We start from the raw sequence: 24,432 nt of genomic DNA on the forward strand, positions 1-24,432 counted from the left end.
CATCTTCTCCTTTACCAGGCAGTTTTAGCAGTTGGGAAGGATGTGCTTCATCTTTCCTGGAAACTGAACTGAAGCATCTGTTGATTTCATTAAAACACAAAGATTCATAGGTTATGAGGCCAGAAAGAACCATTATGATAATCTAGGCTGATTTGCTGTATAATTAATTCCTCTCTCACTATATCTTTTAGAGAAAACAGGTTACTATTTTAATTTAAAATTTGCCAGTAGCAGAGAACACACCATAACCTGTAGTAAATTATTTCAGTAGGAAATTACCCTCACGTAAAAATAAGTCATAATATTTTAAAATGTGAATTTCTCTAACTTCAATCTCTAGCCCCCAGATCTCATTGTCCCTTTGTCACATGCATTGAAGAGCCCTCTATTGCCAAATTCCATTTTCTGCACAGGTACTTGTAGATTGCAATCAAATCACATTTTAACCTCTACCTATTAAACAGAATGAATTTGAATGTTTTCCACTATGGGACATGCATTCCAGTCATTTAATTATATTCCCTCTTCTCAATCTTGAACCTTTGGTTTAACAATTGAACTGCCATTATCAGAAACTGCCTTAGCATTTCTCCATTCCTGCCAAGGATTCACATTGGTTTTACACCCAAGGATTATTTCTATACTTTTCTTTTATTGTTATGGTGAGAATTACGGTGTACTTGATTATACATCAAGATGTTGATGTCCAAATATGTCTGTCAATAATACCTCAAGTCAGCTATGGAAACGCTTGCACTTTTTCCATAAACATAGGTGCTTTTTAGATTTCTCAGGCTACATGTTTTGTCTTTGAGATTTTTAGAAGAAAATAATTTAGAACAACACTTGAATAACAGAGATTCAGATTGGGGTGGATATGTTTCTTTGAAAAGATTAATTCAGAACTCTTGTATCTATTCAAAACCCTTTCTCCTCTCTTCCCGAGGTCTTCCTTTGTGCTTGCTTTCTTGGTCTGTTCTTTTCAATCTTAGCCTCAGATTCTGAGGCTAACAATGACAAAGTCATTGTTAGTGACTTTCTTGATTACAAATAAATTTATGTAATTTTTTTTCTAGTTCCTTTGAAAGCATTCTGTCTCAAGGATTCTCCAGCTGTGGTACTTGTGTGACTAATGAAACACAAAGCAGTCAGCATCAAACCTCAAGTAAACCCAGAGGCAAACCCTCTGCATTTCCCCAGAAAAGATGGGACCTGTTACTCAAGTATCAAATACATCAAGGAAGGAGATGTAACCTGTATGTGGCTCAGCTCTATGTGGCAGCTGCTTATGTGTATATGATATTCCCTCTATCAGCAACCCGCAGAGATTGCTGAAAACAGATCACTGAGTCATGGCTAGATACAACCCAGCACCACCCATCAATCATATGTAGGGTAGTGTGCTACCTGATTACTCCCCTCATGTATGGAAAGATTGGGTCAAGATACAGTTTAGAGGAGTGCTGGCTTGAGCAATTTTTAGTGGTATCCTATAAGGGCAGCTCTCCTACCTTAGGATCCTTAAAACCATAACTCATTCAGGCCTGGTGTTCTCCTGCCCACCAAAGCAACTCCATACTGTGGTGAAACCAAAAATTCAATGTTGCACCACAGCTGTAAGCCCTGGTGGGCCTGAAGAATGGTCAATCCATGCACCCAGTACAGTGTCTCCAATAGTGGAGGGTGCAAGTGCTGTCTAGGGAGAACACATGAGCATGGCTGCTATCAGTGGCGCCTTTCCTTAGATTCCCACAGCACACACTGCTGTTGGTTTGCATTTGCTGGAAGACACACTCCTTCATTTTTCCTTTAGTATCAGTTTGTGGATTATTTGCTGTCCATTTTTATTTCTGGTTCTTTTTGCATCTTCTATTGCACCCTGCTTCCATGACCTTCCCTGGCAGCAAGTTCCAGAAGTTCACTACCCTTTGTGTAAATAAGTACTTCTAAAAATCCGTTTTATTCTGATTTCATACAAGTTTCAGCAAGTGCCTCTAACTCTGTTATTTCTGGTTTGGCAAAGAGCAGTTCTACATTAACCTTCTCCATCTTCTGTAAACTTCAATCATATTTTTCTCAGTCCTCTCCAAATATGAGCTTGGCCTTTTCATGCTATCCTCATAAAGCATCCTGTTCCATCCTTTTAGTTGCTCTATTTATTTCTTCTTTCTCCTTGAGAAGCAGAGATGGGATTTCATGCAGTGCTCAGAGCTAAAGTCTGACTGAGGTGCACCTCATTGTCTGGCAGGAGAGGAGGCTCTAATGCACCTCCTTGCTGTGTCAGTGGAAGGAGGTGTGTGGTCTCTCTAATGAGAGCATTTGACACGATTAATCTGTAGAATAAAACTACTACAGTCTCATAAATTGAGAATGTATTTTATCCCTGTTGCAGATATTAATAGACTTGATGTTTCTGATGCCTGTGTGAGGGCAGAGCATATTATTAGGAATTGGAGCAAAAGAAGCTACTGTGGGTCAATACCGTCCTCTGCTGGGAGGAACTAGAGCTTTGTGCCATTTCTCCAGATGGGATTTAACAGCTGGCTTCTCCTTTCTCTCTGTGTTTTGCCTTTGCAACAGGAAAATCTGATGCTGTGCTGACTGCACTAGTGAAATTCTCCTTTAATGCTTAGAGAAAGCTGGAAAATTTTTGCTAGCTACGAATGTACTGAATTGCGATTTCATTTATTTTTTCATCCTGAAATCACCTAATTTATAAGCATCATTCTTTCCCTTGTTTGCCTTTTAATATTTACCACATAGGCATTTCTCTGACTTTCCTGTCCTAATTGTACAAGTTGCAATGCATATCTCAATTCCCTTCTATTTTTGTAACAAATTGCTGACAACTCACGCTGATAGGATTTTGAAAGCAGAAATCAAATGTGTGTATGTGTATGCTATATGACACAGACATAAAGTATTTTAGAATAATGACTCCTTAGAAGAAATCAGAGTCTTCAGTAGTATCACTGAACAAGAATTCAATAAAAATTGTGCTAGTTGCAGAAGTGGTTTTGCTTGCTGTGTGTTCTAGCTCTGCATTTAGCAGGCATGGAAGGTGACTGAGAGGAAGTACAGTTTACATGTATTTCAGTTTTGTGCCTTCTCCAGTTCCTGCCTCTATGAGAACGGCATGGGCAGAGAAGAGTCTGCTTTCCAGAAATTAATTGTGTACCTGAGAGAAAGAGAAGAGTAGGTCTGGGCTCCTGAGTATGCTCAGGAGTGCTTGCCTGCTTGACACTCTTCTCTTGGCTAATTTCAATACATGTAGCAACAACAGAGCCCAGAGTTGTGGTCCTTAACCAGGAAAAGTGAGAGTTCAGGAACTGAAAATGTACAGGTTTTTATTTGTTAGCACAGAAATTGTAGGTTTCTTGAAGCAAGGATAAGCTATAGAGATATCTCCACGGCAAGTTTGTGTCAATAGTGATCTAAGAGTTCTCGGTCAGAGAAATTTTAAGTCTTTGTTATTTTTTTCTTTAAGAGCCACAGGGTAATCACTAGCAGTTCACAGCAACTTGCTGAAATTCTTTTGCATCTCTCTCCTAGTAGCTAAGTAGGCTTATAGGAATAATAGAGAAATGACAGTGGTGGTACCACGTTCCCTGCTGTGGCTAGTAGAGATGGACATGGAGGTTACACTTTGTTATGTATTTTGTATGGGATTTATGCAAATATAACAGCACGATACCAGACACACACTGGATTTTATGTACAGAAGCTTTTACAGCCGAGTGGGCCTGTGGTAGAGTTAATTGTTCTCACTGCCCTTCAGTTAAATATTCTCTTCTGACTGCTTATCTGATCTATAGCCATTGCAAAGTACCCATTGCTGTGATTTCTATACACTCTCCTGGTTCAACTCACCCCCTCTGTCATGATGTCAGACTCTTGCGCTGTCTCCTTTCTTCTCCCCACTGCCTTTTGGGAAAAGTTTATCTCCCATGGCTGAAAGTAATTGGGGTATTTGTATTGTATGCAGGATTGATGTATGATACTTTTCCTTGTGTCTGGCAGGTTGTTTATAAGAATAACGACATTCGTCTGGAGCTGTCTCGCTTGGCACGGATTGGTGATACTAAGATGAAGATCTATGGTGAAGTGAAATTCATATGTGAAAATGTGGCTACACTGGATCCCATCAGCTTTGAGACACCTGAGGCCTATATTAGCCTGCCTAAATGGAATACCAAAAGGATGGGCTCCATCTCATTTGATTTCCGAACCACTGAACCCAATGGACTGATCCTTTTCACCCATGGCAAGCCTCAGGAGAGGAAAGATACCAGAAGCCAGAAAAATACAAAGGTAGATTTCTTTGCAGTTGAGCTTCTAGATGGAAACCTCTACTTGCTGCTGGACATGGGCTCTGGGACCATTAAAGTCAAGGCCACCCAGAAGAAAGCCAATGATGGAGAGTGGTATCATGTGGATATTCAACGAGATGGAAGATCAGGTGGAGTTATAACTTTTTCTTAAATAAATTCATATTTCAGATATAGACCTAGGGCTATGTATTAATTCTCAGAACATTCAAAACCTGTTAGATATCAGTCACCTCCTTTAGAAAGCTTAGTGTTACTCTAGTTGTGTTTATCCAGCAAAGCAAAGATGTGAATGGCAAAGTTTTCATTAAATGTTTAGTGTGAACATTGGATAGCACATCACAGTTTATTAATGTTTTATTCACAATCCTCAGATATTCTGGGCCTATCTTTGCAATTGCATGCATAGTTACAGTGATGACTTCTTTGTAGGCCATGGTAAGGTTTAAGGTCCTTCAGGACCATTGTTCTCAGTTTGAGAAATTCTTACTGATCTACTTTGGGTTTCTGCATTTGGGATGTTGTAGTGAGAAAAATAAGAGTAATGGGCACAACCAATAACAAAATTATGGCAACAAATCAACATTTTCATCCCGTTCTGTGTCCTTTAGTATTCTGTAGTTTTGATTAGCTTTCTTTACTCTCTTGGATGACAGATTATAGTCTTAAAATCTGAGTCAGCGTTCAGTGGATGTTTCTTTCCTTTCTTTGCAGTTTCTCATTTTTGAATATGGGTTTTAGTTTATTTCTAAAAATACAACTACCATGCAATTGCCAAGAGATATTTTTATTGTTTCCAGTGCTGAATATCAAGCTAACCTACTCATGATGTACTCTGAAATTGTGGGGGAAAAAAAAAATGCTCAAATACTGTAACTTCATCTAGAGAATAGCAATTGTACTTCAATTTTATCTGAACCACTGGGATCTCAAAGCCTTCACTTCAAAAGGAATTTTGCTTGCATTTGCAAGTGGATTTGAGATTTGTCTGGTGATCTCCAGATGATAGTTTTAGGTCCCTACTTTTATGTTTCCAGTTGCTGAATACCATCAATATAGAGAAAGCAGTGCTAGAATTTGCTTCCCCTGAGTTTTTAGAAGAGCTGACTTTGAGATACCATGCAAAGCCTAGCTGTTTGAATAGGTCTTTGCCTGAAGCTATTTTTTCCTTTGATGATGTGAGTAGTTTCTTTGTATTTGGCATGGTGCTCTGCTTGGACTTAATATGTGTGGTTATATTGCTATCTCCTAAAGACATCGATAGGAGCATTTTACAAAGGAAGACATAAATAAATAAATGGAGCTTTGATTTCTTTCAAATTGCTAAAATTTAATTAACTTCCTGGGATAAACTCAATTAGTTGTGTTTCGTACTGACTTCAGTTTTGCCTGCTCACTTGGGTGCTGTCTCATCCCTGAAGAAGCAGCTTAGGAGAGACAGAAATGACACTAGGCTCTATGCAAAGAATGTTTGCAAAACCCTACTAGGACGGACACGTGTTCATTCGGACACATTCACAACAGGGTGTGGCAGACGGCATTGCTACTTGATGGATGACACTGTGGGACTGACTTGTTTGTCGCTTGGCAGGGAGGTTTGTGGTGTTCTGGACACTGATTAGAGGTAACAGATTTTGAATTAGAAACAGTTTTCTCAACAAGAAAGAACATGTTTGTGTGATGTCTTTTCTTTTTTTTTAATTTAAGTGTATTCTCTGCTCACAATGAATACTTGGTTAATGATCCTAATGACTGATGTCTTGTGTCCTGAGAAAACCAGGATATTGGCATTGATTTGTTCCCATCGTACCTTTAGCAAGCATCAGTCACTCTTATCCAGTGACACTTTGGATAGGTGTGAGAAAGGAATTCAAGATCTCTTCTTGTTTAGTCCTTGGCTTTTCTTCCACGTGTGGATTGGAGAATGGTTACACCTTGAAGATTTTTTTTTCCCCCCAATATGGATGACTATAATTTAGAAACTGAAATAATTAATTTACTTAATGGAGGCTAAAAACAGCTATTTGAGTTTAATGAGCTAGTGACCTAGAAGTTCTGATTCTTCTTACTAAAGCAGCAAGGCCTATATTAGGTGTCATATCTCCCCTTCTTTTTTCCCATTTTCTAACAGTCCGAAACTTCAGATTCTGCTGATCTTAGTAAAATAGCTTAAAAATTCAAATATTCACTGTTGCAGTGCACTAAGGCAGGGAAGCTTGGCAGTCATGCTCAGATAACCTGTGGCATCTCTAGTCCCCTTAGGCCTTGTGTATGCTTTGATCTGTGTTGGCCACCAGAGCAACAAAACCTGTTTTTGTCCTTCTACTCTGGCAGAAGCTGGCAGCATGGACATGGACACCTAACGTCCTGTAACCCTTCTGTCCGTGGGGAAAGCTCCCACCAAGTGTTCACAAAACCTGTCACAGTTTCTAGCCAGGTAACAGTGAGCATGTTACATAGGACAATGTTTTCATCTGGTCATCAGCTACAAAACATGCATGACTTCCCACCTGATCAGACACTGAAAATCTTACGGAAAGGTTTGGTTTACAGTTGTATCAGTGCACTGTTTGGTGTGCCAGTTCTGCCCTCAGTGGCTGGGGTGTTTTGGTCTGTTTGTTCTTTAGTCCAGCACAAAGTACCTAAGGCACTGCAGAGGAGATGCTTAGACGCTTCTGATTTCTCAAGATGGGCTTGGATCTAATCTAAGCAGAGTGGCAAACATGGGATTTGGAGGGAAAAAATTAAAAAAAAAGGATGTCAGCTTATGTGAGTGCTCCTTTCTAGGATCGATACAGAATTTCTCCATCTCAGCAGCTTGGTCTTAAAAGTGCTGTTTATCCAAACTAGTGCAATCTCCTTACAGGAATTATTGCAGGGTACAAAACACTCAGAATGTTTAGGTTACTGTCTAGCCTATTTCTGTTCATCATCTCACTGTCTTTCTCCAGGTTTTACACATCATGGTATCCAATATTTCTTGTCTTTTAGGGGGTTTCTATACCTTTGTGGCATTTGCACATGTTTGTTCTCTCTGCAGTAGCAGCTGTCTAGAGCTCAGCCCTCCAGTGTTTTGGTTCTAAGCTTTAGAGTAGTATGTACTCTACAGGCTGCTTTTGAGAAGTAGCAGTGGAGATGCTGGAAGGGGAGCTGTGTTCCCGTGGCTCTGTGACATGCTGCCTGTGTGACAGTATGTGTATTGTCACATCTTCTCTTTCTCTATTTTATAAAAGAGAAAATGCCTGTGGTGCTCCAGCTTGTTTATACAAAATGATTCATCAAATAACTGTGGTTTTCTTTGAGTCTCTAATTTGTTGCCTCTGTTGCTTCTGACACTCTGCTGCCTCTGACATTATTCCTTAATTATTACTGAACATCACACACATGGAATACCTTGTGTCTGTATCATACATGCAGTTTTCTAAGAAGACACCTCTTACAACTGAAGAAAAAGTGTGTGTACATGACTGTACTTTCTCACAGAGACAATAGCTAAAGTTAACTCTATCAGCTCTCCTTCCTTATTGTAGGGGTGTCTGATAAAAATGCAATGATGTGGAATTAATCTTAAAGCTTGGATAGTGTCTCCGAAGACAGACTGTTTTAATGACAAGGCAATTGGATGTGATGATGCTAGGGAGAGTGAATTGCTGATTTTTAGATGAGTGTCTAGTGGGCAGATGTCCCCATCACAGAAACTGCTGAATGCTCTTCAGAAGAGTACAGTGCTCTGGAATGTGAGAGATGTGCATTATGTTCTCTGTTTTTCTTTGGATGCACTGTCTGACCTTAAACAAGTCACTTTGCTTTTCTGTTCCTGTTTTAAATATTCTGATTATATTTCTGTATTATATGTTCTGATTATTTTATGTGCTGGGACAATTTCTTGAAATATATGTGAATGGCCTCAGTGCAGTATGCCCATATTTTATTTAGAGCATATGGAAGCTACCACAGTTTTAATAATAACTGTTCTTCAGAGATAAGTTTGTCTCTCTCACCCTCAATTTTCCTGTATAAAATGGAAATTAGAAAACTTTCTGTGTAAAACTGTACAATATTTTACTTTGGGACAAACTTCTGAAGATTTCTAGTTCAATCTAGGCTTTCTTCCAGGTCGTGTGCAGTTGCGCTTTGAATGCCTTCAGTCCGGTAGGCCCCTCTGAGGTTTCTGTTCCCATGTCTGGCCACTTTTGTGGTGAAAAATGTCCTTTTCTATGGAGTTGGAGATTCCCTTATATTGTGGCTTAGGAATGGTACTCTCCAATTCAGTGGTCCCATTGAGACTGTCCAAATCACATTGCTCACTTGCTTCCCCTAGCCATGTCCCTCCCAGCTACTGTAGAGAATTAACTCTGTTCTGGCTGGAACCAGGACACCTTACTGCAGCTTGTGTCTCTTGCCCCTACTTGTCTGCCATATCTCCAGGTCCTTTTCTGCAGAGTTGCTCCTTAGCCAGCTGGTTGCTAGCCTGTACTTATGTGTGAGGCTTTTCTGACCCAAGTGTAGGACTTTGTATTTATTAGTTTTAATTTGCATCAAACATTGCTATCAGTCCTTTGCTCCACCTTGTTAAGGTTTCTCTAAATGGTAACCCAGTGCTCCCTCCAATGCATCAACCATTCTCTCCATGTCACCTAAAAACATGTCTATGTTGGTCCCTCATCCAGGTCCAGGTCTGGAGGTACTGATGAAGTGTTTTCTGAAAGAGCTATATAGTGGGAATTAAAATGCTTTTGCTTTTCTTTTTACTCTCTAGTCCTTATGCCATCAAACTCCTGTGTGTTCTCAATAAGTTTTTGCTTTGCTGGATGAATACCATTGAATAATGCTCAGATTTAACATGTTATGATTTAGCCATTGAATTGTTATGCTTCTGACTTTATAATGCAATTTGCGATACAGACACATGATGATCAATCACTGCATGGAAGTATTTAGGACCTGTGGTTCAGGAGGAGAGGGATCTGTGTGAGAGACAGTGTTAGAATTCCATTTGGATAGGGAAGAATCTTCACTCTCCTGTGCTGAACCTTAAACTCACTCAGTTATTGGAAAAAAATGAACTAAACTGAGTTTGTAGTTGAAAGTGTTGATGTCTCCTTATCTTCCTCATTTAGGTACTATATCAGTGAACAGCCGACGCACCCCATTCACTGCTAGTGGGGAGAGTGAGATCCTGGATCTGGAAGGTGACATGTACCTTGGTGGGCTGCCAGAGAACCGGGCAGGACTCATCCTTCCCACAGAGCTCTGGACAGCAATGCTGAACTATGGCTATGTCGGCTGTATCCGAGACTTGTTCATTGATGGGCGAAGCAAGAACATCCGGCAGCTGGCAGAGGCACAGAACGCCGCAGGAGTCAAGTCCTCCTGCTCCCGCCTCAGCACCAAGCAGTGCGACAGCTACCCGTGTAAGAACAATGCAGTCTGCAAGGACGGCTGGAACCGCTTCATTTGTGACTGCACCGGCACCGGCTACTGGGGTAGAACGTGTGAGCGAGGTAAGCTGTGTTTTCTGACTTCAGTTACACGAAGCTGAAAGTGTGCTTGAGAAAAAGAACAAAATCCAGTGTTCCCACAAGACTCTCACCTGCCTTTGTTGGTCTTCCCAATGCTAAGTTCCAGTCCCCACACCGGGAGAACTTTCTTCTCTGTTTCCTTCCAGTCTTTTCCACCCTCATTTCATGAGTTTACTTGGCCACTTCACTCCCTAAGCCCTCTGAAGATCTTCTCTTTGGGTTTCAGAGTTTCTTTGACTAAGTATGGTTTGTCTCCTGAGGCAGAAAATGCAGCTGCATGTGAGAAGTCTCAAACAAATTGCTGGAGACTGTACCAAGTGTGAGCTTTAGTTATGGAGATTTTTCTTGCATGGGACGGACAATGAATCCCAGTTCTATCTAGGCTTCCTTTTTTTTGTGTAGTAGAATTTCCTTGATGACTGTTTATGAGTAAAGCCAGCTAAAGGGACAGTGTTAAAAGCAGCATGTCTCCAAGTTCACCTCTGATAAGGCAAATCTGTAGGAGATTAATGGGAGATTCTTTTTATCTTAATTGTACTCATCCAGAATTGTGATTTAAAGACATATGATTGGAGATATGAAGCCCAAGTGATGCTGGTGTAGGCAGGGAAATTTTCTATGTGTTATAGATCACATGGAAAGGAATTTACTAATAGAAGATATTTGAACTATATAAAGAACATAGGTGGTTCCTATTAATTGTTGTTATCCTTATTGTGCTGATGCCACCATCAGAACGAGGTAGGTGAGTGGTTTTACAGAAAAAGATAGGGCTAAGATCAGTTACAAAATCCCCCACCTCCCTAAAGGATGTTTTCTTATATTTAAACCAGTCTTTCTGGTAATATATGGCCATTAGCACTGCATTTGGGCTAAACTGCATTCCCAGTACACCCAAGAATTAACTGTAAACCATTAACAGAGTCTTAGGGCTTTCAGTCCCTTCTTTATATCACCTCACTTGGCACCATGGTTATAGCATGTGTCTTAGAATTGGAAATTCAGATATTTTTGATCTTCTGCTAGAGATATTTGAGCAGCTCCTTTCCCATTTAGTGTCCCTTATGTATTTTTTACTATTAATTATAGTAACATGCCACTTATGAGGAAGAACATGAAATTTAGGTACAATGCATAAAATATTAGGTAGAATTGAGATTTATAATTCATTCCCTCTGAAGAGGATTTTCCTCTTTGAAGAAAGTTTTTGTTAATGACCAAAATTCTTCCTATATGGATGGGATTTTTAGATTTTACAGCACGAGATCTGTGATTGTTCATAAAGCTGCTCACAGCCAGTAATTCATTGCCTGCTGCCCTAAGCAGCAATAGTAGTTAATTGCCAGTGGGCCTTAAAACAACTGAAGCATCAACACTGCCATCCGTGCTGGGGGAACATGGGTGAAAATGTAAGATTCATGGGCATCAGCTGTGCCAATGTCAGCTCAGCGTTCTCTCTTTTGACTACAAGGGATTTGAAAATTCTGGAAAACATCAGGTAGAGATTTTCTCAGCTATACCCTTGGGAATTGTTTTGGCCAGTTGTTGTGTGGATTAGGTTTTATACAAACATGGTAAAAGGAAGCGCTACCATAAATGCATTGTTCCCCCACAGAATTGCATGTGTGTTTGCCCTTGGTCTTTATTTAGTATTAGGAGTGACCAGCTCTGTGATTCAGGGCTTTTTGGAGTCTGTCTCATGTCCATCTCCTGGACCTGGCTCTCAGAAGAGAATCCAAAGCTAACAGTGACATAAAGAACAGGGTTCATGTCATGTACCTTTATGTATCTGTGGTGTTAGCTTTTGCTACTTTTACTGTCAGTGAAAAGAATCAGTAGGTTAAAGGCATGTAAGCATTTTAATTTGGGAGAAATGAATATCAAGTCAGGCCTGAGATTCATAACCTGGCTGTGCTCTGATGGGCATCAGTCTGAATTAGGAAGATATATTTATGAATTAATGTCTAGCATGGGAACTTGAGGTCATAAAAAATATATTTTAGAATCAGAGTGTATTTAAGGTTAACAAAACTGTGATGAAACAGTTCAGGACAGCATAAAAGATGTATGCAAATGTCCTAATCCTGAGAAACTAATTTTGTCTGTAATTAGAAACCACAGACCCATTGCTGATTTAGTCCCAGTGTCAGGCAAAACATGGCTATAATGCCTGACATTTCTTGGCAATGTGAGAAGCAGCTTACAGGGAACAAATATTTGAGACTGGATACCTGAAAAAAGTTATACAAATTGAAGTGCATTTGACTCCAGAACATTTATGTGGTCTTACATAGCAGCCTCATACTGCTCTGATAAGTGTCAGAGAACTGCATTAGTGCCCACTGATTTTGCCTCCATGAACAAAAGCATTGCAGGCTACCAGTGATATTCTTCATTCTCCTGGTCTGACACCCAATGATTATTGCAAGTCCTGATTGCATCTGGTCTGTGATCCTAATACTGTTGGAAGGAGAAAGGTTGAGATGAAGACTGGGAAGGGAATCAAAGTGAGAGATGTGGCCATACCACAGTGGCACTGCTGTGTAGTGACTGATGAGCTGCTACAGGACCCGGGGGCAGCCAGGCTAGTGCATAAGGAGAGGAATGAAGAAGGAGTAGGCTACATCTTCTAATATGGGACAGCTACTGACCCACTTTTCCAGTCTGCCACCTCTCACTTTATTCTGTTCTTACACTTCTCTCCTGCTGAAAGAGGAGTGTAACTCCTGCAGCCCAAGATGTATGATAAAGGGTTAAGGGGCAGGGCAGAGTAGCCCTTTATGCTAGCATAAAGAATCTCCTGTGCTTGGTGACTATCAGGAAAATCACTCTTTGTCACAAAGCACACATACTTAACAATTAGTTAGAGAACTAAAAATAGGAAGGACCTAGGTACAACTCTAGGAAGAGAAGCAGATGATTAATTTGTTGTTGATGATAAAGTCTGTCTCACACCTTCCAGGTATAGTATTTTTAGATTTATAATGCTGTATTTCTCATAAATTTTATCTTTTCCATATGAAGGACATAATATATTTAAAAGTGACTAAAAAGGAAATTGTTTATGTCAGTTAGAAAAGAAGCTTGGGTTCCTTTTATCCATGGTGAAACAATACAAATACACAGTATTCAGTATGTCACTTCTATCGAAAGCCTGTGGGAGTTTGTCTTGTCAGTGAAGTAACATCTCTGTATATTCAGCCAGTTACACTGGATGCAACGTAGACTTTGGTTACAGTGTTCTGCTCAGACAGGACTTCTGTGGAGATAGAGAAACCTTGCTGGAACTGGAGTTTGACAGGGCACAGAACAGAGAACTGCTGCTAAGGCCTCAAATTCATTCTTAAAATTCCAGTATCTAATAATCATTTCAGTATTGGCAGTGATGTAAGCAGACAAAGGTGTTAGCAGTCTTAAAGTGTCATAGTTTCTAATAGTAATGTAGTTTCTCCTTGGGTCATTGAAATTTCATAGAAGAGACGGGCGAGACAGGGAAAAGACCATATTGTGCTTTTGTGGGCCATAAGTGCTCAGTGCCAGGCTGTGAGGCTAAGCAAAGGGAGCAACAAATGCTGGCAATTAGCTTGATAAGGGCCCCATTTCACACCTTCCACCAGAGAGTGTGATGACGAGGTAACACACTGTTACATCTTAAATCCTTGCTTCTCATCTTCTGTCATCTTTCCATAATGGTTCTCTACTAAGTAGTCAAACTCAGTGTGACTTTGTTGCAAATATAGTAAAGAAAGGAAAGAAATAGAGAAGAAGCTAATAGCCAGGACACAATTCCTCCTGTGAGTGATGCCAATGTGGTAATGATCTCACCTCCCCCTGCTCCCTGAGCTCTCTTGCACTCCTGTTAAATATGATGAAGAGAAAGATTTAATCATGCCAGAAAGACTCCTAAACTGAATTTAGTTTTGGATAGCTCTTACTGAGTTGCCGGCACAGTGAAGTGGATTTACGATGAAAGTTGTAATTGCAAGTGTGTACTGAGACTTTTTACTGAGTTTGCTGGTTTTGAGTTGTGGTGTGCTGGGTATTGGGGGAAAAAAAAAACAACCCAAAAACCCTTGGTACTACTTGTTAGTAGTACTGAATCATTCTTGCATCCTAGGGTTTTAGAAAGAGTAGAGTGTTTTGGGGTGACTTTATGATGTGTATACCATATCGCTGCCCTATGCCCAGAAATTAACTTTGTGCCTTTCTATGCTTCTAAACTGAGCCTGAGAGGGGGAAGGAAAAACTGAGCAAAACTTTTTCAAAGCAGTTTGCAGCTTGTCCAAGGTCACACAGAGATAGTGACTTTTTTTTCCCAGCTGCGGCAGGGGAGGGAGGAAGCACCCGGCTTGCTGCTCCCTGATCAGCTTTTGGCCAGTTTCAGTTTCTTTTCCTCCGGAGAGAGACTGAGAGTTGAACTTTTTTTCCTTCCCTGGAATTTCAGATTTTCTCCCTTTTCTACTGGACTGCTTCAACCTCAGAGCACATCAGGAGGACTTTCCACCGGGCACAGAGGGCCTGGCCGTGGGCCAAGCCCCAGCTCCGAGGAGACCAAAGGGAGGACTCTAACACTTTCCCAGTTTTTTTCTCCACAGTGAAAGATTTTATTATTTAGCATTATTTTCCTTTTCCTGTGTGTTTGTTAAATAAATAGTTTTATCTCCTTCACTTTCCTTCGAGGAAAATTAATTTTTCCCGAACCTGGTGGGGGAGGGGTGGTTGTGCCTTCTCTCAGAGGATGTATTTCTAAATTTGGCCAAACTGGAACAGAGAGTACCACAGAACAGTGTCTGCAGTGCTGCCTCTCTCTTCTGAAGTACCTTGTTTCAACAGGTCTGCTCTTCTGCTGGTCAGTTTGAAATAAAGGACCTAAAATATCTGAAATCCCATGTGAATGCTTCCCAAATGCTTTCTGATTATCAGATGCAGAGCAAGCTTTGAGATAATTGACAAAAAGATTCCTCCAATGTGATGGGTGCCATGCTTCCTCCTGTTGCATATGAGCTGTCTTTCCAAAATTAACCTAGGAGAAATTAGGGTGAGTTGCAAGTCTTGTCAGCAAGGTCTGGAGGGCTGTTGCAGACATGCAGGAGCGTGGGAAGTGTGGGTGAGTGCAGCAGTTGTGAAGGATCTTTGGTGGGTTTTTTTAAATACGTAATGTCTTCTTTACCCTTTGCCTTGTAATTTGCTGGTATTTGACATTGGTTGCATCAGGTCATTGCAACCCCCTGTTAATTGCACTTAAAATGTTAGAGGTAGGAGCTGGTATTTGGCTCGCAGAGGATAATGTTCTACTTTGCTGTGATTACAAAGTACCTCCTCAGAACCCTGAAAAGGACCCCAAAGCCCTGGCCTTAACTAAGCAGGGGTAGGGGAATGTGTGTTGTATTCAAATTAGCTACTTTCTGTAGCTGCAGTGAAAATGCCTTGGGCTCAAAAAGATGCATGAGGTCTGTTTGGTGGATCTCAAAAACTCTATGCACCCTTTCCTTCTACTGAAGAGCACTGTGAGAGCAACTGGAGAGGACAAGAGCCTAGGAAGGACACAAAGCAAAAGACAACTGAAAATCAGATAATTTTAGGCCAATGAGAATCAAATGTTGATCACTCACTTTTTAATATTTGCTCCTACTTAAATGATTTGACTGCAGTTTGCTTGGATTTTTTTTTCAGAGGTATATAGTATTGAAAAAGGCAGGTTGGTATGGGACTCCTGATTATTTAGAACTGAAATAAAAGACACTGAGATTTAGATTTTAAACCTCAGGAGTTAATTGCTCAGAGCTGGACACAGCCTGAGTCCTTTCTAAGTAAAGGGAAAAAAAGAAAAGACTTGTTCCAGCGATTTTCTTTGCTGTGCTGCATCCAGTGTTTATTGCAGAAAGACAGAAATATCCCACTCTGGTTCTTGTCCCTAGGGCTGGAACCATGGTTGTTCCTGTTTGGGTGTGCTCACAGATGGACAGCTAACACCCTGAGCCAGCCAGGTTTTTCTGTATTTTGTGGTACACTGTGAGCAGTAACACATCTGCTGTTAACAATGATGATGTTGGTCATAGGGCTGCACACTTTATTATCTGCCAAGTACCTTTGCAGCGCTGTTCACTAAGAACAGTTTAATGACAATACACCTCTTCCCATTATGTATGCAATAAAGAGAGATATTGAAAAATCACTGGTAATAAGAAATGCTACAAAACCATTTACTACACAGGATAAGTGCTGCATACTTTTCTGTCTCAAGCACAGGTAGCAGCGTAGATTTCTTTTTAATTTTTAGTGAAGATGCTTGATGATAATCACATCTTTGAAGGTTTGTTTAAAGCTACTGAAAAGTGTTGATGCTTTTTGGACTGTCCAGACCTTCTGAGTATGCAATGAAATGCTAGATAACTGCTGAGAATAGATTTTCTTACAGGAGTGATGGTTCCCAGGAGTGATGGACACATTAGGAGAAAAGTCTTTGCTGCAATGTTTTGAATTCTTTTAATCCTTGCTAGGTCTTGAACAGTCAAAGACTTAAGAAAGTCAAAACGTCAGAATAATTCTTATGATTTCATGATCTAAAGTAAGATGTTAGAAAATAGGTCTGTTCTAGACCTCATCTATTCACTGACTTACTAGTACCAGATCGGTTCCTATTGTACAATTTCCCAAACTGTCTCCAAACTGCAGAAAAAAATATTCCATCTGAATTTAGCAAAACATTTCATACAATCCCTTCACACCCATTTCGAGTTGTGTCTCACTAATTTTATGGTAAAATCTCCATTAAACATGATCTGAAGAATGTTAACTTTGCTGAGGGCATTTGTGTGAGAAGTTAATTTTCTCACTTGCCATCAATCCATTCGTAACACTTGTGGCTGATCCATTTGTGGCTGGCCCAGGCAGCTACTACTGTGGAAGATGCTGTTCACAGTTCTTCTCAAGAAACACAGGTCTGGGCTTTATGTGATTCGCTCCCTTGTATCTCTTCTTGAAGACTGACAGTCAGAGCAGAAGGCTACTGTTTGTTGCATAAGTGCTGGATTATTATACTTATTAGACTTTTATGTATCCTCCATCTCATAATTATTTCCTTACCTTCTATGGAGTAACTTCTGTTCTAACATTCAGATAATTCCCAAGATGCTCATTAGATGATGTGCTACCTCCAGTAAGGACAGTGAAGCCAAACTGGGCTTGTAAGGGAAGTGAAACAATATTAAGGAACAATTTAAAAGTCTTTCACTTTTGTGGATTTATGTTGTGATCCTTACTGCTTATTAGAACTTTTTTGTCCACAGATATATATATATATTCAGTCAAAAGCCACTCTGAATATTTGTGTTTTCCAGGACAAGTAACTGCATTTGTTGCACTGTAATGCCTTTGTGATATCCTCAGTACAGAAGAGCATGCAGTTAATTCTGCAGTCGGGGTGATTACATCTGCTTGGGAAAAAAATACATCATGGTTTTTATGCTGTTGAACTTTAACTTCGAAGAGTCTCATTGATGTGACAATCTCCAACAGCATCTGCCGAGCAGCTGGAAAATCTGAGACTGTATAAAAACCAACTGATTGTCTCTCCTATATCGTATAATGTTATGGGCATGATTTTTTTTTATCCATGTGTTCCTCCGGTTTCTTCATCCTGATTCCATCATCATATGCTTTTGATATTTAAGACCACTCCTGACTTCCTTGCTGCATGTGAATTTGTTGGTACTCCAGGTGCTCTTATCTCATCTGAATATGTTAGTTGATGGCACAGAAGAAGATAATAATTTCTGCTATTTTTCTCTAAACTTCTGTATTTCTGGCTGTTTATTGCTGAGTGTAGCTTTCATAAGATCCCCCCAGTTCAAGAAACACGGTTACACAAAACAGTATGATTTTGTGTGCTGTCAACTCCTGCAAGGAACACTAGAACAACAAAAAATATGTTGATGGGTAGGTAAGAGCATTTGATTAGTGCTTTTAGAACCTGATACTTTTATTAGTATAGGCCTCTTCTACAGGACCAATATGATAGTGATGTTTTTTGTTTATCTCCTGGTTTATAAATGACAGTTCAGAACAATGGTTTCTCCTTAATGTAAGCCACAAAATACACCCCATCTATAAGTCACAGCACAAAATGTTGTTCAGATAACTCTCAGATTGAAGGACATCTTGTCACAGCAGGTCAGTTTTGCCTGAATATCACAGTGTCGTGGTTTGACCCCAGCCAGCAACCAAGCCCCAAGCAGCCACTCACTCACTCCTCCACCAGTGGCATCAGGGAGACAATCAGAAGGCTAAAAGTGAGATAACTCGTGGCTTGAGATAAAGACAGTTTAATAGGAGAAGCAAAAGCCACACATACAAGCAAAGCAAAACAAGGAATTAATTCACCACTTCCCATGGCAGGCAGTGTTCAGCCATCTCCAGGAGAGCAAGCTGATGATACTGGGTTCAAGAATTGCTTCTGACTAAGTAGTATTTTTGAGTCTCTTATAGCTCAGTGGTTGCTCTCAGTCCCTGTGGCTTCATACCCCACTTCCTTTCCATACCCTCCAATCAGAGAAGTTTGTGTTTCTGCTGAAACTGCCAATTGTCCTTACACTTAAAGGGAATATCTTGATGGAAGAAGCCAGGATGAAGTAGATTCATTTGTCATGAAAAATTATTTCCAATATTTAAAATTACTATTTAGAACTTGGAGATGTTATCTGTGAAATTAGCTTTCTCTATCTCCCTGCTTTGCCCAGTCAAAGCCATCAAGCTGAAAGGCAGGCACTGGCACAGTGCATTTTCTGTCTCATTTCTTTTTCTCTATTTGTCTCAGGGGGAGAGGAGAGACTTGGCATTCATGATGCTCCCTTAATTGACTCTTTCTGTATGTGGAGATAGGCAGTCATCCCTTGGACACTTTGATTGATTGGATGAGGCTATTGTGTGATGTGGAAAGGATATGCAAAAGCACAGCCCATCACCACAACCATGGAAAGATCTTATTTGGTGGTGTATATTGACTCATCCCAATCTGCTTGGTTTGTCTGTCTTGTCTCATATGCAGTTATCACACAGAGCAGCCCACAGGGTGGTCCTGGCAAATCCACTGCAACTAGGTACCAGACTCCAAGGTATGGCTCTCCAGAGGGAAACCCTTCTCACTGTCACTGCTAAAGCATCTGCGAATGTGTAAAGGAAAGATAATATTCATCATTTTTTATTTTTATTCTATTTCTTACTAGCTTTTTTTTTTTTTTTTAACTGGGTAATAGAGAGCAACGAGGTTAAAATTGGGAGATAAGGTGCGGAAGAGGGAAACTGTATCATGATAAATCAAATCTTAATATGAGTTTCAGAGTGACTTCCTGCTTTGTGATGATGATAAGTGGTGAGTAGGTGAATAGAACAAAAAACTTAGGAGATATCCATCACATTACGGCAAAAGTCTTCCCGCTGAAGGGACACAGCAGCAGGGGGGAGGTACAAGAAAAGCAGCTTCATAATAAGTGCTATCGGTCTCAGGATGCTTCCATTTTTTATGTCCCGCAGCTTTTGACTTCTGAAGTTCTGCCTGTTATGGCAAGGTCCTCTTGAGGTCAGTCTGGACACTTTGGGTTACCTACCACAATAATCTTGTGTTCTTGTGATCCACAGCATTTTTTCATTTCTGAACAAGGAGGAATTGTAATTCTTCATGTTGTGATACCGCTAAAGGGAGCAAAAGGACAGGGAAGGTTGAAGGAGATTACTGTTGGAAGTTGTATCAAAGCACCAGAGTTTAGGATTTAAACGGAGTCATGTGGAATTAATTAACTCTGACTGCCCCAATACCCACAGGCCCCATTTCAAACTGCTGAGAAAGGAAAAAGATGGTATTTTAAATAGTGATTTTTTATCCACTACCTTTCATTAAATGATTAAAATGGAAAATGACACTTCAGCCCTCAGTTGAAAAGCATGTTATATTGACAGCTCTGGGAGCCCTAGGCTTGTACTTAGAATGAGAAATATATAGAGTACTTCTCCTTTATATACCTTAGTCATCTCTTGGAGGAGTATTTGCATTAGAGGTTAGAAAATGGGTCAGTCTTTCTGACTTGCCTGGTCTTTGGCAGAGCTGTGAAGTAGAATGGTGAAAGGAGGAGCTCTTCTTCAATAGCTCTGATTTCCTCTCCTTTTTGTGTGAAACTGTTGAAGACAGAGAGCCATGAGGCAGTTTAGTGTACCCAGCCTAGGGAGCAGAGCAAGGTTGGAACAAAATGAACAAAGCAGAACAAAATGGAGTTTGCGATGCATGTATCATCTGCCATGTGAGAACAAGATCTCCCCCTCAACAAGTGATTGGCAAAAGGCCTGTGCTTGCTAAATAGTGTGAAGGAAGCAAGAATACAGAAGCTGTCTAAACTATTTTATAGTTCTGTTTTTTTTTTTTTTATTTCTGTTTAGAATGTTTGTGACCGAAGAGAAAAAAATAGGTCAAAGGAAAGGTTTTTGGCATACTAAGAAATTTCAAAATATCTAGAGTCCATACACTAATCTAATCTTAGTGTACAGGTTCTGATTCCTAGAGGTGGAAGCCTAATAGTTCAGTGCCCAGTCGTAGAAACACCCAGGTTTTCACCATTTTATTACCATATCTTCGGTGAAATTCTCTTGTTGCAATCTGGCTTTTTGAAGCAAACCCCACAAATCACTGCTACCCCATTTCTGCTTGTCAGCTCTCGTGTCCAATTTGTGCAAATTTCCTTTTTTCTGCATTTGCATTTAATTGTTTTGTCTCCTTGGAGGACTGACCAGTGCTGAATTTTAGCCTTTCTCTCCCTGTCATGTGTTACTGGAGGATGATTTAGCCCTATATCGAAGGTGCTTTTCTCAAAGCTGTTTTTAAGAATTCCATCTTTTCTTGATGTTAAAATATAGGATTGGCCATCTGAGGGTGTGGATAAAGTAAGGCACAGGTAATAGTTCGCAGTTCACTTTTCACCAGTCCCAGTCTGATGCTGGAAGCACCACTGTGGTGTGAAGGAGCTGCCTTTAACCACCTTGGTGAAGGAGGTGGAGATAGTCTAGAATTCAGCAGGGTGGAGATTGACTACTGTCCCAGTCTGTTGCCCTCCCTTTTACTGAGGCAACATCATGGTTCTGAATCTTGTTCAATTGCTTGTACGCCATTCCCCTAAGCCTGCCAGATTCCTTCTGCCACTTTCCTGTCTGGTGCAGAAGAGCAAAGGATGTCCTGAAAGATTTCTTGGGATGTGGGAAAAGGTGACAAGGAAAGGAATGAATAGAGCTTTGTCAAACAAAAGGCTGGTATCTTTTTTTCTGGGGGGTGGGGGTCATTTTATAAGCTGCAAGCCTTTTGGGCAAAGCGATTATGGAAAACAAAAAGGATTAAAGTAAAGAGAAACAGAAATGATTTATCATTACATTTTTAAATGCCCCACTGTTTTCACTTATCTTTTAATTTTTGTATTTAAAGTCAAAGGCACTTGGGCTGCTTTAAAAAATAATCAAAACATAAAGAGAGACTACAAATAGCCATGTCAAAGAGTAATGAATCCAGCAGACAGAAGGACTTGTGTCCAAATAAAAAAGGCAGAAAAGTGTAGGCTGGAATTGGTATTGACTGAGCAATGTGCACAGCGCTAATGGACCTGCAGAAGAAACAGGAACATTGCAGCCATAAAGTGAAAACCTGGCCACTGTGAATACAGATGAGATTGGGAAAAACAGTGCTTTTATGGGGCTGCTTTTGCACACATGGCCTCTTGAGCTCACCTGCTTATAAAGTCAGAGTGACAGGATGTAGATTAGCAATCAGCATCCTCATTTAGCCATTTCTCCTCTAGCTGATTTACACTGCTGTGATTTCTTTATTCTTTTGTCTTTTCCTCCTGGCTGGTGACAGTTTGCTGAGCACATCTATTCTCTTTTACGCTGTTGTTTTTTCTAGAAGCTGTAAGAATTAAAATGCCGATCATTTAGCTTTCTTTGTGAGTCTGTGTGTGTGTTGCCTACAGTTCCTACCCTAGTGTGTGCCACCGGCCAAGGCTCAGTCAGGAAATCTTCCAGGAGAAGCAGCTTTGAAACTGCTGCCATGTCCCTTTTGCTGTGAGTTGGTTTTCCTAGACACCTTTCACTCAGATTATGGAGACATGCTTGATCTATGTGCTCTGTCAAAGTGTTGACCAGTAAAATCCTATTTGACTGGGTGGCATCCCTAACTTTCTTTTCCCATGTTGATCCCGTGAAAGGCAGTATCCTGTTAGGCACTGAAGAGATTGTGTATGTCAAGAACTGTAATTCAGCACCATTTGTGTCCCTGCAGGTAACTGTGTATTATGTTTTTTCCTGCTTCAGCATTGCTTCTGGATTACGCACTTGAGTAGTTTCCTGGTGAAGGCTACCTACGGGGAGCTTCAGGGCAGGAAGGAAGAACATTCAGATACAACCAGGAGTGGGGGTCCTGGCATTAAGCCTCTTTGTGTTTGGAAATGAGATGTCTTCTGTTCTGGCAGTAAACTGTAACCCATCTGAAACATGGGTTGGCAATGGACTTTAGGCTGTTTTCTGCCATAGTGTTGTGGGGCCTACCAAATCTCACAGTATTACCCCTCTCTCTGTAGAAGCCAGAGATGGAGGCTTGGGTGAATTTTTGTACCTTTGCATACAGTTGACTCCTGGGGGACCTTTCAAACTTAAAATGAGCAGACAAGGTCATAGCTGGGAGAAAGCCAGGAAGTTGTTGACATCTCTTACCTGTCTTTGGGCTATCACAATATGCTAAATAAATCCACATTAAGCTATTTATAAGGATGCAAATTGATACAAACAAATGCCATTTTTTCCCATATGCAGAGTATTTGCAAAAGGAGATTGATATCATAATTTTATATTTTGGGAAACTGTGATATAGAACTATTAAGGCACCTACAGTAAGATTCTAGATAACAAAAGCAATTAGCCACAGACCCTGACTCTGAGAGGACTTCCTTTACTGGGATTTAAGTGTCTGAATCTAAGATATCACCTAATTTAGTTGGTAGACTCTTAGGGCACTAAACTACTCTTTCCACCTTGAAAAAGCTATGTGATATCTCTAAATAATACTTGCAGATCTCTGAAGACATGGTAATGTAGTCCTGGGATATTTGGTTAGCAGTTCCTAGAGATAAATACTATTATATTGTGATAGGATAGAGATAATTCATATCAGAACCAAAGTTCCTTCATCTTCTCTTCCTCTCCTGTTTTCCCACTCAGAAAAGCACTCGTGAATCACTTTGGCCTTTTAGCATGCAGTAATGAAACACTGATTACCATACAGCTCCCCACAGGTCAGCCTCTCTCTTACCCAGTATTGCTTACTCAGCTATCACTCCCTGTGTGTCTGATCAGAATCCAGGGGTCTCCAGCTGACTAATACATGGAGGAATTTAGTAGATGTACTTATAAGGCAAACTGAGGTTGCATAAGCCTTAATTTAAGGAACAAATAAAGATTAAGAAAGTGTTATCTGACAGTGAGAGCTAAAAGACAGTGATTTCTCTGGAGGAGGGTAAAAGCACAGCAAATGCTGTTACTCAGAAAGCTGCCCTACAGAGGCTGTTCAGAAGGTGTACTGCAGTGTACTGGGTGCAGAATGTCCTGTGCTACATTGTGTGTAGCCCTGTTTGCTTCACAAGAGCATCTGCTGCCTGCTACCGTGGCAGTACCTGCAGATGAGCGGTGGGTGAGTTGTGTCACGTCAATTCAGCCTTGCTGCCAGGCTGGTGAGGAAGTCTGATCAGGGCTTCTCACAAAACAAGCCTTGACATATATGGTACATTACTAATTTGGTGCTTCACAAAAGTATACAGTATAGACATGCCTTAAAATTCTGTTTCTGGCTAATGTAACTGCAAGCAAGTTCATTTTTCTGTGCCTTATCTTCCCCAGCTGCAAAAATCCCCCCAAAAAGCCAGATACTTCAGACTTTCCAAAATCATAAAAGGGTTGCAATGTGGGAAAATTCATGAATCACCAAGAGCTTCTGATTCTAGGATGAGAAAAGCTGAAGACCAGCAAAATGTGTATTTTTTGCTAATATTTGACCTTCTGTTTCATAGTTTTTCTTAAGCTCAGTGGACATCCTGCCATGAGAACAAGTAGAAATCCTAACCTAATGAATGATACTTATTTTTGTGTTATCTAACTAATTTTCCTGTTATTGCTACTTGACACAGAGTATTTTATTCTTCATCAGTATGGAAACGGGGGGCAGATCTTTGTGTTGTGTGTTAATAATTTTGAGCTCATATCCCCAAAAGAACAACATTGCCTAGACCCACAAAGTGTATTAAAAATCTGTAAAGGTCAGAAATTTTATTTTAAAATAGCAATGACTTTCTGTCTTGTGCCACTTTTCTACATCTGCAGTGCTAATGCAATCCTTGTGTGGCTGTTGAGACACAATGCTGTATTTTTTTGAGGTACACAAGCAACCTTTTATAGCTAAAATGCTGTAGTACTTGAGCCACTCAGGGGGAAAAACAAATTCTAGTTTCTTTGGCATTGAAAAGGTTAAATTATTCTTTGCCCTTTATATAGCACTAAACAAA

At 40.3% G+C, this 24,432-nt stretch overlaps 1 protein-coding gene across 19 annotated transcripts in view; it reads left to right on the forward strand.

Annotated features, from left to right (window-relative positions):
* NRXN3 (neurexin 3) overlaps window positions 1–24,432 on the forward strand; it is a 982,949-nt gene that overhangs the window by 304,261 nt on the left and 654,256 nt on the right. For all 19 annotated transcript variants that reach the window (XM_069017992.1, XM_069017994.1, XM_069017995.1 and 16 more), the window contains 2 exons: window positions 4,021–4,459; window positions 9,449–9,832. In XM_069017992.1, the coding sequence (XP_068874093.1) occupies window positions 4,021–4,459; window positions 9,449–9,832 (823 nt within the window). The remainder of the gene's footprint in view (window positions 1–4,020; window positions 4,460–9,448; window positions 9,833–24,432) is intronic.

Source organism: Aphelocoma coerulescens, chromosome 5, assembly GCF_041296385.1.
Source record: "Aphelocoma coerulescens isolate FSJ_1873_10779 chromosome 5, UR_Acoe_1.0, whole genome shotgun sequence".
NCBI classification, from domain to species: domain Eukaryota; kingdom Metazoa; phylum Chordata; class Aves; order Passeriformes; family Corvidae; genus Aphelocoma; species Aphelocoma coerulescens.